We start from the raw sequence: 18,210 nt of genomic DNA, 5'->3' as shown, positions 1-18,210 counted from the left end.
ATCGGCTGAGTTCCCGCAGGGGTCACTCGTGGGGAACTTAAGAGCAGCTTCTTGGCTCCATTAGTGCTGTTTGTTAGGCAGGGTCTCCTCAGTGAGGTGGCTTCCCTTGGAAGCATCAGCAATGTCTCCCTTTTTCATGACCCTTCTTTGCAGCAGGTGCACTGATTGGCTTTTCATCCTCCAGTGGTCTCATCAGTCTCCCTGATGGGGAGGTTGTGTGGCCCAGAGTTGCAAAGCCCCTTAGAGAAGTTCTCTTGTTCCCTGGATTCAGGCTGACTCTGAGGGCATGAGCCAAACTGGTATTCTCGGTCCCTTTGTTTTAATCTCAGTCTCTAAGTTTGATCTTAAACATCCAACAAGTTAGTCTAGTAAGAGTACTGGGCTTTAACTTCAATGTCTATAATTTTACAGTTATTTATCCCCTTTCAACTAATTGAGGTGTATATTATCTGTCCTATAGATGATGGCTTACTATTTCAAGTTAATTTACATCGTTTGTTCTTGAAACAGTACTTCTGCAAAACATCAATCAGGTAACAGTTACAGAGTTTACAAGGAAAATATAAAATGCGATCACCAACAGCAAAACATTCAGTTTGTGCAATAGCTATCTTGAATTTCAGCTGAGTTATTCATTATATCCCCTGTTTGAGATCACAGTAATCTTTACAACAAGCATCAAACTTTTGAACACAACTTTAAATGAGTTAAGGTATGGCTTACTTTGGAGCCATTTCTAACATGCAGCAGGGTGGGTGAGGCAGAGCCTTATCTCAGGTAAGACGAGGTTCTTCACAAACCTTAGGTAAAACATTCTAATTCTGAAGCTGACTTTTGTCTCTTTTGCCACAACCAGCATGACCAAACTCTCAGGTCCAGCAAGGGGCAAAGGAGGATTGGAAAATAAAGCTTTATAAACACAGATTTTGAAGATTAAGTTGGGATCAGATGGAGCTCTGTTCTTTGATGGAAATGCAGATCTAAAGAGTTACACGAGCAATCTTTATTTATATATTTCTTATTATCTGGTTAAAGACTATGTAAGCATTATTCTTTGTTTTCAGGAAATTAGAGAGACTAGGACATCTATGTAACTTTTTCACAGCTGCAAAGTGCAATGTTAGGAGCCTTGTGTAGCTCTCAAAGAAGTCCACTGTCCCAAGTTACTGTAAGTGGGCAGGAACCAGAGAAGGGAGCTGAGGAAACACTGGTTATCTAGCTCCTGCCCAGGAGCTGTGTGCCTGAGACCAATGTCAGAGCTGATAGGACTTCTGCACAGAGCCTCCCCAGGGAGGGTACTGCCACAGCAGCCAGGCATCTCGTGCCCCTGCACAGGAACAGTTCCAGACCTCAGGCATGCCACAGCTGTGAGGTCATAGAGACCCCAGTCTCAGTCACTGTTGTCCCATTTTTTGCTATCATCCTTCACACCCTTTCTTAAATGTCATTTTACAAAGTTTGTATGTTTTGCTTTCAGAGTTTACATAAACATTAGTTAACATAATATAACATTATATCTAAAATATAAATTACCATCACAGACAAGCTTTGCTTGGAGAACAGCAGTCTGACCTATGTTCTGTTTTAAAGACTTTCGTACCTGGAAGATAGGAACATATTTACTATAACCCTGTAAATTAATCAGATGTCTCCAAGAAACACATTTGAGTAATCCCACACATGTCAAATCCAATTTACTTATTTTACTGTACAAACCAAGATGTCAGATAGGTATATTTTGACCAGTATCTGCCATCTCTTTTCTGTTGGAGAAAAGTCCTAGAAACAAGTGATTAACATTTTTAATTCGACCTCCTGGAGACTTGGGAGGCAAGTCCTGATATCGTGTACACGATTTTTGGACACACAAGAGACAGACAACACAATATACACCTAACACAAAAACAAAGGCCTTGTAGTTTTTATAGGTGAGATTTCCATTGCAATGTAGCAGATATTCAAAAACTTGAGTTGAATAAAAATAGGACTGATCAAAAAACATCAATGTTATGAGCTCAAAAAATACAGAATTTAAGGAAAAGGAAATGAGAGTCCTGGAAAAATGACATGGCTGTTAATTCTTACTTTGTTGGAGTTCAGGTAAAAGGCTTTTCTTGTGCCCGTGGGGAGAGTTATGTCCGTTAGGTGGACCTGGTTGGCATGATCTTGTGGTGTCTGTTGGATGCAGGGTTGTTAGTCTGGGGTGAGAGCAGAAGAAAGACATGCCAAGTGAGATCATAAGTCTGGGAAAGATATCTAAATTCCTAAATATAAGTAGAGGAATCAGCAGAGAAAGACCCTAAACGTTTGGAGTGAGAATGGAACGTGGACTCACACAATGCCTTCTGCACCAACAACTTCCTGGAGGGGACAAAGAAGCTGTGGGTCAGGCGGTGGGAGGGTCTGATGAGATCGGTGTGCCTGTGCTAACAGGGGAGGAGGGGAGGGAGTGGGTGGAGGGACGTCCTGGAGGAGGGGGAGAGGAGGTGGGAGGGCTCTGCGGAGGAAGAGGAGGAGCTGCATCTGCAGGAGGAGGGGGCTTGCAGGAGGAGGGCAGGAAGGAGGGGGAAGTCTGGCCAGAGTAAGGAGGGGGAGAGGTTTGGGACCATTCCTAGTGAGGAGAACTTGGGTGGTGGAACAGGTGGAAAAAAGGGCGGGGTGAACACACAAAATCCAAAAAGCTTGCAAATGGTCGTGGGTGCCCTCTGGTGGCCGTTTTGAGTCATTATCTAAAACGTACTGCCACTTATGGTATGAATCTTGGGAGAGTCCTAATTGAGTGAAATTATGGTGGAGGCAGCCCAAAGGAGTTTTGGGGTCTGGGGGGTTCCCAATGTTTCCCTACGGAGGCCTCATCACCTACCGACATCCAGTTTTACTTGGGGTGCACAGAAGAAGAAAAAGGTATTCCAATTCCCGCTTGTGAACACCCCCCAAAAATGGTGGACTGGCCAAAAGCCAAAACGTCTTTCAACTTTTGGGGGTCCAGAGTGGAATAAACGGGGGTTAACTGGAGGCTAGGACATCTCCACAGCTACCAGAGCCCAAATGGAACTGGTGGGGTCTGTGGCACGCGTGACTTACGGACAGACCCGGTTATCGGGGAGTAAAAATCGGAATGTGTAGTGAGACAAGGAAATGATAGGAATTGCTACCGTTGTGTGTTATGTAGTAATAATAAGCTGTATTTGGTATTTGTCTGGACTTGTGAAACTAAAATCATAAAAGGCGCCTGGTGACAAACTTGCTGTGTGGCAGGATGACATTCTTGAACAATGCCGGCATGAACCTTGATCTAGGATTTGAGTGGGGGCTCCTGGTCTAGTCGTGTTCTGGTCTTTATCAATGAAGACCAGAGCGTGACTGGGCTGAAGATCACGACTTAAACCCCTGGACTTTTGGTGCAAACTGTCAGCAGCACTGTGACCAGAGGACTCCACGTCACTCTGTCTCTTGACTGCCCCGGCTGCTGTCCACTCTATCACCGATTGCTGATTGACTGTTGTCACCAAGGCCAGGCGACTAACCACCTCTCCTGCAATGACAACTGCCACCCAGCCTCTGACTCATCTGACACCCAAGGACATCCAAAGACACCCGAGGAGCTGAGAGAGGCTACGTCTGAGAAGAGTCCCCTCGGTCTTGCTGACTGACTTCTTGGCTAAGAGACGTTGCGTTGAGTAAGTCCGTGGGGACTGGGCTCTAGGTGAACAGGGAGTGAATCCTCAAGGTATTTGTGACTTGCTATCATTAGGAGTGTTGAGTCGAGTGTGCACTGCATGAATAAAATCCACGCGTTGGAACCGAACCTGATTCCTCTCTTATTGCTCGCGACAGTAAGCAAACAGGAAAATGGGGAAACCCAGGGAACTGTGGCGAATAAAGAGAAATGGATGGAGCGGAACGGAGCAGAGCGAAATGGAACAGAATCTCCTGGTTCATTTGAGGGAGAGGGTGGACCTCAACCTGATGGGGGAGGCCCCGAAACCCTCCTGAATTTCTGCACCAAATGTAAGCTTGAGGGCCAGGGTGAGGGCCGGTGGCCAGACAAAAGCCGACAGAAACGGACGAAGCAAAGCTTTATTGGAATTTGGCTCTCAGGTGAAATTCCCAGCCCCCGGGATATAGGCCAGGGTGGAGAGCCAGAGAAAATCACCGTGGCCCCGGCTGCCCAGGTCGTTATAGGCTGGAATAGGCGGGGGTCAGTGGGGTTTATCTGTCAGTGTTTGATTGGTCGCTCTTTGGCGCACTGCCCGCTGCCTCAGTTGTTCTGTCCCTTCGCTGTAGCTGCTTAAGTCCCGACCTAACAGTGGGTGGGGGAGGTTGGTGTGGCCACTTGGAGATGGAGACTCAGGGCTCTGGAGGGGTCTGTGTTTCCCATTGATCCTACGGAGGCCTTATCACCTACTGACCTCCACCATAGCAGAGCAGTGCACTGCTGGGCCTCGCTCTCTCTGGCCCCAGATGGGGTATGTGGTGTGTTTGTGGTTTCAGCAGGGGCCCTCCTGGGCTTGTGGAGTGGATTATTAGACAACAGTTAAGGGAGGCCATTGTTCTGGGCTGAGCTCTGCCCCAGGTCCCAGGAGGCCAGTCACAACCAAAATGGAGTCACTCATGCTAAATGCCACATAATACAAAGAACTTTAAAGAAGCAGAGAACACTGGGCACGTGGCACAGGCCTGTAATTCCAGCAGCTCTGGAGGCTGAGACAGGAGGATTGAGAATTCAAAGCCAGCCTCAGCAATGGTGAAGTGCTAAGCAACTCAGTGAGATCCTCTCTCTAAATAAAATACAAAATGGTGCTGGGGATGAAGCTCAGTGGTTGAGTGCCCTGAGTTCAATCCCTGGTAACCTAAAAAAGAGGCAGATAAATACCCAAACAGACCAGTTTCTCCTGAAAACAGGAGATTCTAGTCTACCAGAGTCAGATTACTAAGGAAGTCCCCGCTGCTTCAACTCTTTAAAAAAATGTAACAGAAGGAAACTGATTTTAACAAACTGGTTTTCCCCGGAGTTCTGTTTCCTTGGTCTGATACAAACACACTGTTCTGCCCTTGCCCAGTGGGGGTCCTCATCTGTTCTGGAGAGAGGAGGCTGCCTGGATTCAGGAATTACAAATGGAAGTCAGGCAGGTAACTGAATTTGCTGTACTTTTGTCTTTTGACCTGATCGAGCGTGTTCCTGGGGTGGGGGACGCGTACCTGAAGCTCCCACTTCTGACTCACTCCCCCGCGGCCCCAGGAGCAGCGTGGTGTGGTCCTCGCCCTGTGAAGGGGCTCAGATGGCCCCCCAAGGCAGGGCCACCCTCCCAGCGGCCATCGCTCACTCCTTCATCTCTCACCCTGCCGAGTGCGAGGACCTGGGAAGGCCGTTGTTCTGATGTCCCTGGCTGAGCTGGGCGCCTGCTTTGTGTCCCCCTGTGATCTGTGCAGAGCAGAGCTGGCTCCCTGCCTGCAGAGGGAACCTGCCCTGGAGCCCCCAGAGCCCAGGTGGCTGTGCCAGGGTGGGGCCTTTGATGCAGCGCAGCCAGTGTGGGTAGGCGCTGCGTGGACTGGGCGGTGTGCGTCTCGGGTGGCCAGGCCAGGAGGGAGGAGCCCTGCCCTCTGGGCCCAGCGGGCAGGCCTGTTAAGCTGGGGACTCAGTCTTTCCCTTCTGTGACCTGGTTTCCAGCCAGCGTCCTCCCAGGACTGGTGTTGAGGCACACGTTGGCTGTGGCAGCAGAGCCGAGGACTGAGGTCACTGTGCTCCTCATAGCAGGGTGGCCCAAACTCTGCCCACGCCCAGCTGGTCCCTGGTGGTTCCCATGATGCCGGTGAAGTCCCCTCTAAGGACTTAGGCTCTCCCAAGTAGAGTCCTGACTCATTTAATGACAGACATTTCTGATAAATTGAATGATGGGTCCGAGGTCCCAGCCCCCTGCCCCTTCCTCCTCCCTCCCCTGATCTCTAGGGCGGCAGCTGGCCGGGCCTCTCCTGCCTTCTCCCATAGAATGCCCGTGTGGGGCCCGCGTGGAGCTCTGTGGGTGGCTTCTCAGAGCCTTGGGCTGCTGAGGCAGGGTCTCCCTCCACGCAGGGCAGTGGGCTCTTCCTCGGGAAGCACGGGGGCCACCAGCCACAGTGCCAGCAACTCTCATGGTTTAGGAGGAATTACTGCCCAGGAGTCCCGAGGGGGACAGAAGAGCCCAGAGATGTGGTTAGCAGGAACAACCTGACCCCCTCACTCGCCTTGGAACGGTGACAATGTAGGGGAGGGCCAGCCTCTATGGGCAGCGATGTTCTCCTGTGCGACTTGGAAGAGCACAGGTATCTGCTCGGAGCATCATGGTGCTGCCCTGGGATTCAGTGGGGCAAAACCGGGAAAGCACTACTTCCCCTACGGTCCCCCCGTGTCCCCGCCCGCTCTGGTCATAGCGCTGTGAGGGCCAAGCCAATGCCTAACTCGAATCTCGGGCCAGCTCGATGTGGGCTGCACTATCAGCAGTGAGGAACAGGGACTCAGAGAGGTCTGACAGCTTCACTCAGGTCACACAGCTGGTCTGTGTCAAAATCCAGGGCTCAGGACACTCAGGTGGCATTGTTTATGTGGAAGTTGGGGGTCCTGTGAGAGAAACCCAGAGATCCTGTTTGACCATGGATGGACTGTCATGTGAAATCGCACAGATGTGACTGTTCATGACAACTGGTCATGACTCCACCTAGGGGACCTGTCCACACACCTCCCCTGAGTGGAGACCAGGACTCTGAGATTGCCCTGGGATGTCAGTGCCAGTCCCCGGACAAAGAGCTCCTGGGCACCAGCTTCTGGCCGCTAGAGACCCGCGGCAGACTTGAGGTCGGAAGGAGGCAGGTGGCCCGTGACAGGGCTGCTTGGCAGCCTCCTGCCACAGCAGGACCTGAGGCTGTCCCGGGAGACCCGGGAGGACTCTGGGAGGAAGCGCCAGGCATACCACCTCAGTGAGGGTTCAGGGGCAGGAGGGGCCCGGGTTCCACAGTGTGTCCTGGCCCTGCCACGCCAGCACGTCCCACGTCACCTTTCAGGACCAACCCTGGCACTGCGGACAGGACAGAAGGGTGCATAGGTGAGTGGCCTTGGGACCTGGGGACCTGGTGGGCTTGAGGAGGAGACCCTGTTGCTCCGTGGGAGGAGGGGCTTATCCAGGAGGGGATGTGTGAGGTCCCTGGAGAGTGATGGAAAGATGGAGGTCAGAGTCCTGGCCCAGCCCCACTGAGGAAGGGCTCCACACACCGTCTCCTCCAGCCAACCTCAGGACATGCCCCATGGGGTGCAGCAGCCGGGCCTGGCCAGGGTCCCTGTGACTAGAAGGGGTGAGGGTCGCCTCCATGCTGTGGCTGTAGAAGCAGACCTGCAAAGCAAGGGTCAGAGCAGCCGGGTCTGGGGCCAGGGAGGGTCGTGGTGGAATGTACTCTGTGTCCCCAGAGCTCACACTTGAAAGCAATCAGGTCTGGAGCCCATAGAGGGTCGTTGTGGGATGTAGGGTCCCCAGAGCTGATGTGCAAAGCAGCCGGGTGTGGAGCAGAGGGAGGGCCGTTGTGTAATGTGAGGGTCCCCAGAGCTCATGTGTAGAGCAGTCGGGTCTGGAGCCCAGGGAGGGTCGTGTTGGGATTTGCTCTGTGTCCCCAGAGCTCATGAGTGAGAGCAGATGTGGCTGGAGCCCAGGAGGGTCAGTGTGGAATGTGCTCTGTGTCCCCAGAGCTCACGAGTGAGACAGTGCAAGAGGCTGAGAGGTGAAGTGGCTAAGTCATAGGAGCCTCAACCCCAGCAGCGGACCAACCCTCCCCACCGAGGGGGTCACCCAAGTGTGACCTCAGTGGATGTGGCTGGTGGGTGGGCATCAGGGCTGGGCCTTTGGGGTATTTATTTTGTATCTCGTGAGTGGAGTCTCTCTCTCTGCTTCCTGATCGTCCTGTGAGCCCCTTCCCTCCACCACACGATCTCTCCATGATGTCCTGCCTCACCCTGAGCCCCGAGGAACAGAGCTGGCTCTCTGTGAACTGAGACCTCTGAAACAGAGAGCCCCAAATAAGCCTTTCCTCCTATAAAATTGTTCTGGTCAGGTTTTAGTCATAGCAGAGAAGAGGCTGGCTAGCAGGGAGGGGCAGCACTGGGCGGGCCTGGCCAGCCATGCTTGGGGGAGGCTGCTGCATGGAGCTGTCTGAATGGTGAGGATTCCCAGGGGGCTGGGGGACGCTGGTGGATCCTGGGCCTCGGGCTGCTGTCGAGCACCAAGACCCCCTCAGGATTCCCAGACAGGACTGAGATCTCAGACATGGAAGTGCCCAGGACGTGGTCTCAGCCAGTCACCACTGGCCAGCACATGCCTGTGCAGCACAGAGACCTTCCACGCATGACCCAGTGTCACTGAGAGATGCTGTGACCTGGAGGCCTCACACCCTCAGGACACAAAGGGAGACACAGAGACCGCAGGGTGAAGGTTGGCCAGACCAACGCTTCTTTAATGTCATCAGGGAGGGGTGCAGGCAGCGCAGGAGAGGAGGGGCTGGTGCCCGAGGTGGCTACTGTTTTGTGGGGTCCACCACCTTCCCCACAAATAGGGGGCTCTTGGTGTAGTGCTCATAGATTACAAAGAGGAAGGGCTTGTTGAATTTCACTTCAGGGGGAAGAGACATGGGGATGGCTTCCAAAAATGTGGCCCCCGTAGCCTCTGTCCCTTTCTCATCGATGGTCAGCACAGCCTTATGCAGGGCCTGGAGGGGAGAGAAGCACAGGGGATCTGAGGCCCAGCTGCCCCACCCCTGCTGCACCAGCCCCCTGGTGGGAGCCTCATGCCTGGAGGTCCTCACAGGACCTTTTCCTCCTGGACCAGCCTGCCCTGTCCATGGTCTCCCTGTTGGTCACCCAGGTCCCCCCTCCCTGTCTCAGCCTCCGCCTGACTCAGCCTGCTCCCCTCCCCCTCCTTTCCTGACCTCCATCTCTCCTGCCTTGGACACAACCTCAGCTGCACAAGAGAAAGACCATCGGCCTCCATGGGACCTCCACACGTACCCCCTTTCCATGTAGGGTCATAAGCTCCTCGTCACGAGGACTCTGGTGGTCACCTTCCCAGTGCCCAGACCCCAAGGTCCACCCATGTGGACCTGTAGTTGCTCCTGGTCCCCTCTCGCTTTCCTCAGCAAGTGACCCATTTGTCTGAGCTCAGTAATAATTCAGAATTGGGGGTTCACCAGTAGCTCTCAGTGTCACAGATGGAAGATTCCAGAACATTCTCTGCAGTCACTGAGCCTAAGCCTCTCCGTGTCAATGTGGGTCAACAGAAAGGTCAACTCAAAGGTCCCGGGAAAGGAAGAGGCCAAGGGTGAGTGGGCCCCTCAGGGCCAGCAGCACAGGAGGACACCTCCCTGGCTCCGTCCTCTCCCTGTTGGAACTCGTGAAGCTCTGCATGTGCGGGAGGAGCTCGCTGGACCTTGCTGTGCCCCTTGGCCCCTCCCTCAGCCTCAGGCCTGAGCAGGCCCCACCCACCCTGGCCTGCAGACCCCTGGACCGTGGTCCTCACGTGCCCTCACCTGGGAGAGACTCAGGGGAGCGTCCTCTGTGATCCCTGATAGGTCAGCGCCATTGCTGAAGACCTTGGTGATGCCCAGTCTGCTCAGGACACTCTTCAGATCATAGGTTCCAGAGATGGACAGTTTGGGGAAGTGCAGATTGGCTGACCTGGCATGAAGGTAGGAAATGAAGGGGTTTCTCAGTTTCTGGGGTTCTGCTGCCCCCGACCCTGAGCTGAGAAAGTGTTTCCTCTCCTGCTTGACTCTCCCACTTAGTGTCCTGTCCCCTCCCAGGGCAGGTCGGGAAGTCCCTTGGCTTGCTGTCCATTAGCTTCCTGGACACCTGGTGTGCTCTAGACTCAGCTCCACGTCCCCAGGGACAGGGCGAGGCCCTGGAGCCTGTGCTGAGGCCACACACTGGCACTTGGGCTCGGGGACCAGTCCCAGGATGCCTTGTGCTCTGTTCCCGGTCCCGTGTGGGGATCTCAGGAGGGCTGGGTGGCCCTGTGGTGGTGACATGGGTGCAGTTTAACCTGCACGTGTGCCTGTCTGCAGTGTGCCTCCTGCACCAGCGCCCAGTTGGGCTCTTAGGGTGCCCGATGCCCTGCTCTGTGCCACACACCCAGCTGTGTGGCTCCCGGGACCCAGTGAACCAGCCTGAGATGTGACAGAGAGGTGGAGCCTGTGGGAAGGTGCCCCAAGCTTCCCGTGGGGCCTGTTCCTGTTCTGGGCCTTTCCATGCAGGCTCTCCCCTGTGCACCTTGGCCAGTCCTCCCGGAAGTCCTTCCTCGGGCCACCCTGGCCTGCAAGCCTCGGCCTTTGTTCTTGATTCTGCCATAATGTGTGCTCTTGTTGCTACCCTGACCAGGCCCTGGATATTGGGAAGGGGTGGTGTACATTCTTGGGAAGGAAGCCCCCCTCAAGTTGGACCTAGGCCCCTCTTTGATCACTGTCCCTCACAGCTGCTACCTGACCTGAGCCTGACATCTCTAGCACAGGGTCATTCGCTGTGGCTGTGGCCCCAGGGATGGGTCCCCCTCTGCAGCTTGCTCTCTGGATGCTTTGGTCCTGAGGGGGCTCGGCTGTACCCAGGCCACCCATGGGTCCCTGCCTGGACCCACCTGATGTGCCTGTTTTTCAGGAACTTGGAGAGGAGTTCCTTAGTGACGGTGTCCTCCAGGTGCTGCAGCTTCCCCTCGTCGGGCAGGAGGAAGATGGCGGTGGCGTTGCCCAGGTAGTCCATCTGCAGCACCCAGCTGGCCAGCGTGCTGCAGTAGTGCAGGTCGAACATGCCCAGGCGCTTCATCATGGGCACCTTCACGGTGGTGGCCTGGTCCACGTGGAAGTCTTCTTCCGTGGTGTGCTCCGCCTCGAAGGGCTTCTCCCATTTGCCTGGACAGAGGGAAGGCGGATGGAGGGGCAGGTGTGAGAGGAGAGGACCGGAGCCTGGAACCTGCCTGGTGAGAAGCTGCTCACCACACCTCTGCTCCCTGGTGGGCAGGAGGGTCTCCACCCACCCCACCAGGCTGGCGAAGGGGAGAGCGAGGGACATTCAGGACGAGAGGAGCAGCCGGGCTTTCTAGATCATGGAGGCTGAGATGCCTTCCTGACTGTTTCCAGTAAGCATTTCTATTATAATTATGTTTGTTTAAGGGCAACCAGGGATTATAAGTGACAAACTTTGGTCCCAGTCACATTGGGACCAGTTACCTCTCTTCTCTGGGAGCACCAGGCTCCTTGTTGATTGGCAGTTCAGTTGTCACTCAGGCCAAACATTCAGGCTTCCCTAAGTCCTTGTTCTGGACCCACATGAGAAGCACAGATGTCCAGGCAGCCCCTCCTCTGCTGGACAACAGCTCCTCCCCCTCTGGACCAGCAGACTGGGCAGGTACTACAGGGGACCCTGAGCCCACAGTGGTGCTGGGAGGGACAAGACCCACCTGGGCCTCAGCACTGCAGGACTCTGCCCAGGAACAAGGGAACCAGGGTGGGGAGGAAGCTGCCCCTGGCCTCATGTTATGGTTTAGAAGTAGTGTCCCCCGACAGTCCACATGTGAGACCGTGCAAGAAGGTTTGGAGGAAAACTGATTGGGCTGCAGCCTTAACCTAATCAGTGAATCAACCCCTGACAGGAAGAACTGAGTGGTAACTGGAGGCGGGTGGGTGTGGCTGGAGGGAGTGATTCACTGGGGGCGTGGCTATGGGGTAGTGAGTGGAGTCTCTCTCTGCTTCCTGATCACCATGTGAGCTGCTTCCCTCCATCACACTCTTCCTCCATGATGTCCTGCCTCACCTCAAGCCCCAAGGAATGAAGCTGGCCTTCTATGGACTGAGACCTCTGAAACCATGAGCCCCCAAATAAACTTTTCTTCCTCTACAATTGTGCTGGTGAAAAGCTGACGAAAACATCCTGACTCCCCTGGCCTCCCCTGGCCTCCCCAGTCCATTGCCCTGGGGCAGTGGATGCTGCCTTTGGATGGGCACTGCAGTCCTGGCTACTGGGTCAGCTGGAGAGCCACACAAGCTGCTCAGCTGTGACGTGCCCCATAGTCCCCTGTGCAACTTAGGTCCTCCTTTCAGACCTGACAACCAGGTATTGTTTGTCTGTGACAAGACAGGAAGTCACATCCCAAAGAGGTGAGACAGCTTGTCCAATGTGGAGGCCGATGAGTGGTGGAGGCGGGATTTGAACCCAGCTCCTGCTCACCCTGAGCTGCCACTCTTCCAGAGCAAGGGCTGTCCAAAGCACCACGCAAGCCATTCCCCGCTACCGCCTGCTTCACCTTGTATTTACGTCTCTCTGGTTAGGACATGTCACATGTGCCCCTTCCGGGCGGGGATTCCCAGGGGGCCTGAGGACAGCCAGGGCTCTGACAAGTCTTGCAGAGAAGTCGATGATTTTGCCTGTGTGATCAACTTCCCAATCGTAATTGATGATGGGGAGTATTTCAGGGCTTACGCGTGGACGATTTAGGAACTGCTCTGAGAGGCCCTGCCCCAGAGCAGACAGTGCGGCCACGGAGCGCTCCGGAACTGGTGGGTTTCCACGGGAACCAGCTCAGGCTGATTGTCTCCTCTTACCTTTAAAGAAAATGTAGTTCACCAGGGCGAAAACTGCATCTTTGTTCAGGTCTTTCACCAAGTCCACGATCTTTCCGTGGGTTCCTTTCTCCACGTAACTGTTGATCTGCTTCTTGGCTGCTTCGGAGTCGGTGAAGTTGGTGGAGAAGGCCTCTGAGTGGTACAGGTTCTTGACGTTCTCCAGGAAGCTGTCCACGAGTTTCAGGTTCTGGTGGATGAAGAGTGCGTTCCCGGTGGTCAGCTGCAGCTGGTTGTTGGGCCTGTTGAGGGTCTGGAGGAGATGCTGGAAGCCCGTGTGGATGTCGGCCTCTGCCACCTCCGTGAGGTTGAAGTTCAGGCCCTCCAGGATCTGGGTGTGAGTGTCAGCCTTGGCCCCCAGGGAGAGCGTGGCCATGGCTGTGGCGATGCTCACAGGGGAGAAGAAGATGTTGGTGGTGTTGGACTGGTGGGCCAGCACGCGGTAGACGCTGAAGGCGAACTCGGCCAGGTTCGGGGCGATCTTGTGGCAGGCTGCGTGCTCCTGGTCCTGCTTGTGTGCATCCGTCTCCTGAGCATCCTCGGCCAGGGAGCCAGGGGCCAGGCAGCACAGGCCGGCCAGCAGCAGGAGGCCCCACGAGATGGAGGATGGCATCGTCCTGCAAGGCAGAGAAGGGGACAGAGTCCTGAGTCGGACATCACGACAACTCTCTCTGGCTCTGACTGGCACCACGTACTAGCCACCAGGGTTCAATAAGCTCCAGCACGTGCCTAGCCCGGGCCCAGCTCTCCCTCCACGTTCATCGCCGAACAATCGGGAGATGGCTAGGGTGAAGGCGACGCCGTCCCTCGGCCGTGCACCATCCTGAGCTCTGGTGTTCCAAGTCCCTGCTTTCTTGTGGCAGTCCTGTGGGACAACCAGGACCCTCCCGAGCCTAGAGAGGCTCAGGCCCACATTCAAGGTCAGCGAGCAAGTAGAATCGCGGAACCAGCGCCTGCGCCCGGCAGGCTGGGTCCTGATCCCCTGCCCTTGGCCGCTCCACTTACAGCTGCCATGACCTTGAGGCCGCCTTCTGTGACGTGCTACCTGCAGGGGAGCCCCTTGCTCCTGGACTCTGAGAACATGGGGCTGTCCCCACCTGACACGGACAGAGCCTGGGCCCTGAGAGAGTGGGGCACGTCCAGCCGGCTCTGTGATCTCAGCCCAAGAGCGCTGGCATCCTGTGGTCAGTTGACTGGCCATGGGGCTGCCACTCATGTCCCGACGCTGGGGGCTCTGGGGGGCCCTGTGGCTCACCAGCTGTGTGAGCCTGGACAGGTATTTGAACTCTGCTCCTCACTGCCTCACATATAAAGAGGGAGTTCTTGAGAGAATTCAAAAAGTCTCAACCCCAAAATCACACTGCAGGGCCCCGGCACCTCCCTGGCACTGGCGGGTGCTGCCAACTCAAAGCCTTCGGGTGACGAGGCAGGTGAGGGTCTATTTCACAGCTGAGGGTGAGGCAGGAGCAAGGGGCAGGGCCCGTGGCTGGGACCCGGGCGTGCAGGCTCTGCCTAGAGTGGTGGAAGTCAATGTCACCCACGGTAACACACAGGTCACTGCAGCCCTGACCCCAGAGTTCAGCTCTGCCCAGACCACGACCTGGCAGTGTGCAGCCCCCGCGGTGCAACCTGCTCCCCGGGCGGAAGGGGAGCTCGGGGGCTGAGCTGCAGAGAAGGCGCCTGCAGCCCTTGAACTGAAATCCCCATCTTAATAGGGTAGAGAGAAGTGCGCCCTTGACTTTGAGTCATGGGAACCTGCGGGAAGAAGTTGGGAATAAGAAATGCTGAGCTTCACTTGTTGACTGACCTTTGAAAATGGTTCTTTCCAATAAGATAACAAAGCAAAGTGGCAACCTGTTTTTTTCCTGTTTTTTCCCTTTTCCTTGGCCTTCGCGCCTCTAAATAGTCCGGAGACCGCCAGTCACACGCTGTACAACACATGCTTGTATTTTTCTTTAACTAGCCGGGGTGTCAGGGCTAAAGGCGGTGCTAAACCCAGCCCTGTGTATTTCCACAGCCCTGGTGTTCTCCGTACTGCCCGGCGGGCTGGCAGCAGCCCTTCATGGTGGTGGAAATTCCCCAGCTTCAAGAGCCCTGCAGTCAGGAGATGGGTGGGCCTCGGCAGGGTGGGGACTTCAGCTGAGTGGCCTCAGGGCCAGAGGCCATGGCTTCAGGCCTGGGCAGGGCTACTGCTGTACCCTTGGCCTTGAGCAAGAGTTTGAGCAAACACTGATCCAGAGCCCCACTCCCAAGTTGTATGAAGGGGAGTTGGGAGAGACCCAAATGCATGAGGTCTTTTGTGCCCGAACGCTGGACAGAGAGGTGTCAGTAAGGAGGTGAGTCTGCAGGGGAGCCGTGGGGGAGGCGTCCAGCTAGGTGAGCACCTCCATCCCTCTCCCGGGTCATATCACCTACTCTGATTCTTCCTTTTAGAGTGAAGGGTCTGAGGCCCAGAGAGGGTCAGTGCCTGGCCAAGGTTGCACAGAGTTTAGAATCAGAGACGAAGCTGGAATAAACCTTGGCTTTCCTGCCCGGGGACCATGGCCTCTGACAGCCCTGCCTGCAGGTCTCAGACACCATGAATGCCAGACCTGGCATCGATCTCTGGAAGCCTCGGCGGCCAAGCCCTGCTCCTCCTGGGCCTGCTCCCGGAGGCGGCACCCCGAAGCCTTGAGCTGGGAAGTCAGCTGCAGAGAGTGTGGACACGCGGCCCCGAGGGTGCAGACATGAGGCCGAGCTTCCAGCCAGGAGCCTGGAGATGGCCCAGGAAGTGGGCAAGGGTGGGAGGGAGCAGCCTCTGGGACGAGGGAAGACCCCCGGCTCATCTCACCATTTCTACTCGGAACAGAAGACTAGCGGCCAAGAACAAGGAGGCAGGGGCCAGGGTTGGACTGTGGTGCGGTCACCACCCGTGGAAAGCCAGCACCGGGTAAGCCCATGAGATCTGGCCCTGCCACCCGCTGCCAGTGGCCTGGGCAATGCTGCCCCCTCTGAGTCTCACGTCCTGGCTGCACAGTGGAGAGAAGGACCTCTGAAGCACGAGGGAGGCGGCCGGCGGGTGCGGAAGCCCCGGCCCCTGCACGAGGGAGCATCCTGGGGACCAGCGGGTGGCTTCCTGCTGGTGGCCACGTGCCCCAGGCCAGAGAAGGGGCCGTGCTCAGCAGTGAGCCTCTTGAGAGTGTGGCATCCACATCTGTCCCCGCCCATCTGGACAATGCCTTCTTGCTCCTCACTCTATACCAGAGCAGGCACCAGCCCCCACGTCACCGTCACTGTCACATTGACCAAACCTCATGGGGTTTTGTTGCTTTTGCTTTGCTTTTTTGTTTCCATTTCTTCGTGGGCTAGGTAAGCGCTCACACTGAGCCACACCCTCTAGCAGCATGTGTTTTACAGGGTCTGTCTCATCTATTCCTCCCTCAGAGTTTACCTTGTGAGGAGGAGGTTATGATTAATCCCATTTTATAGGTGGAAGAACTGAGTCCCAAACTTGTTAGACAACATACTAAAAACCACAGAATCAGTTGCTCATAGAACTAGGATTTAGACCTAGATGTTTTGACTCCAGAACCTGGTATTTAACCCTTCTCTATGTATAAAATTGAAACCAGAGGATGAAAGGGAAAACCTCAGAGGTGGCATGGCTAATGAAGAGAGGCAGTCCACTGTGGCAAAAGCGAGAGGCTCTGGGGTCAGATTGCTAGAATTCAATTCTTTATTTACTGTGTGACCTTGGACAAGTTACTTCACCTCTCTGAGTCTCAGTTTCCTAGAGATGAGAAGGATGCACTTCTTCAGAGAGACATTGTGCAAATTAAGCATGCATGAAGTGCCAAGAAATACTGCTACATAGTAAGCTCTCAAGAAGTACTAGTTGGCTGGGTGTGGTGACACATCCCCATAATTGCAGTGGCTCAGGAGGCTGGGAGAGGAGGATCACAAGTTCAAAGTCAGCTTCAGCAAGTTAGCGAGGCCCTAAGCAACTTTGTGAGACCTTGTCTCAAAATTAAAATTTTTAAAAAAGAGCTGGAGGTGTGGCTCAGTGGTTAAAAAAAAAAAAAAAAAAAAAAAAAAAAAAAGCAGGAGCAGCAGATGGATATGGTGGCTCTTCAGGGGCATCGAATGGGTATCTGGCCTCCTTGACCCTGGACATCCTCCTAACCCACATCTCCAAAACCCAAAGACAGAAAATAAAATCCAGCACTTTGGAAATCAAGGCTGGGTGAGGGTGAGGGGAGGGAAGAAAACAAAGGTTTTCTGGGTTTGCTCAATGGGGCCTCGAGTCTGAGCAACAGTCCAAGGTCACTGAGCATCAGCGAGGCCTCCAGGCCAGCCCAGGCTTCCTGTTTCCCAACTAGGGCCAGAGCCCTGGGAGAAGGATTCCACGCTAGGCCCGGGTTCGCAGCAAGGGGCCCGGAGTCAGGTGCCCGAGGGCGCTGTGTGATCTGGAGCACGTTATCGACCTATCTGACCGGAGTGACCACCTCAGGGGGGCAGTGAGGCGGAAGGAAATGCGCTCTTCCCCGCCCTGAGCTCAGCGGAGGCTCAGAGAGCAGTCACTCGGGAAGGTCAGCTCAAACCCCATGCAGGTGGTCTTCGCAGGGGCTGCCAAGGCCCCCACCACAAGGCGTGCTCAGACCGCAGCCCAGGGGGAGGTGACCTGGTTCTGCTCCTGGGCACATCTGGAGGAATGGAGGGTGCCGGCCTGGGCTGCTGGTCGCCCTCATCCTCTCTGGCCTTTGGTCCTCATCTTTAGAAGGGAGGAAGGTCCTCACCCAAGCTGTGAAGCTGCCAAGAGGCAGTGGCGGGAAAGGCCAGGCCACCAAGCCCCTGCTCCTGCAGCTACAATGCCTACACCTGGCCTCCCAGGGCTGGAGGCTGGATGCCCTCTGCCACTCCCCACCGGGGCTGCTTACGTGCCCAGAGGTATTGCCAGGCTCTGGGTTGGCTTAGGGAGCAGGAAGGGACCCGGGGCTGCCGGCAACCGGAGGTCCAGGGGCCGCCTGCTCCTTCCTCCCTGCCTGCATCCTGCTCCTGCCTGCCTGGGCTGTGTGGGGACCCAGAGGCCCCCAGGGGCTGTCCCCAGGGAAAGGCATACTTACCACTCACTGTCCCAGGGCCGGTGTGGTGACGGAGGCTGAGGAGACACAGCCTTGTCCTCGTCCATATTTAAGCAGTGGAGGCAGAGGGGCGAGGGGAGGCGGCTAGTGAACATTAACCAAGGTCATCCTGGTTATCGGAGAAGCAAACAGACAGGGACTAAGTCCATCGGCCGGGCTCAGAGCTGCCACCCACGCTGTGTCTGTGCCGCCCAGGCGGTACACAGCCCTCTGCAGTGTGCCCTGGCTCGTCAGCTGCGGTGTCGTGTGTCCGAGGAGGGCTGGGTGGCATGAGTCAGCCACTGGGTGTCTGGACAGCGCCACGGAGCTGCCCCGTGCTGCCCCAGGGATTCTCAGGGGCTGCTCCACTGTTTACGAAGGCCACTGCCTGGCCACGCCTGGAGACCCTGATGCCCTGGGAGTCAGGGTGTGTCATGAGCCCGTTTGATTGATGGGGAAACCAAGAACCATAGCAGAGAGGCCGCTCCTC

General features: G+C 55.6%; 1 protein-coding gene across 1 annotated transcript; it reads right to left on the bottom strand.

Moving 5' to 3' along the window:
• Positions 1 to 8,463: 8,463 nt before the first annotated feature.
• Positions 8,464 to 17,850, bottom strand: SERPINA1 (serpin family A member 1). The gene is made up of 5 exons (XM_079127683.1): positions 17,724 to 17,850; positions 12,604 to 13,238; positions 10,644 to 10,914; positions 9,544 to 9,691; positions 8,464 to 8,727 (listed from the first exon to the last, which is right to left on the bottom strand). Exons 1-5 carry the CDS (start codon positions 17,834 to 17,836, stop codon positions 8,536 to 8,538), a joined length of 1,359 nt encoding a protein of 452 aa, XP_078983809.1. The 5' UTR covers positions 17,837 to 17,850; the 3' UTR covers positions 8,464 to 8,535.
• Between the last annotated feature and the right edge of the window lie 360 nt (positions 17,851 to 18,210).

Source organism: Sciurus vulgaris (genome assembly GCF_902686455.1).
Source record: "Sciurus vulgaris genome assembly, chromosome: 2".
NCBI lineage: Eukaryota > Metazoa > Chordata > Mammalia > Rodentia > Sciuridae > Sciurus > Sciurus vulgaris.
The sequence above is the reverse complement of the archived record's forward strand: the minus strand, read 5'-3'. Positions and strand labels throughout refer to the sequence as shown.

Excerpts from the sequence above, each read along its gene's own strand:
- SERPINA1 (XM_079127683.1), bottom strand. The coding sequence starts at position 17,836 with ATGTTCACTAGCCGCCTCCCCTCGCCCCTCTGCCTCCACTGCTTAAAT. Across the intron at positions 10,915-12,603 it reads GAACTACATTTTCTTTAAAG|GCAAATGGGAGAAGCCCTTC; the intron begins GTAAGAGGAGAC and ends CCCTCTGTCCAG. Across the intron at positions 8,728-9,543 it reads CTCCCCTGAGTCTCTCCCAG|GCCCTGCATAAGGCTGTGCT; the intron begins GTGAGGGCACGT and ends TCTCCCCTCCAG.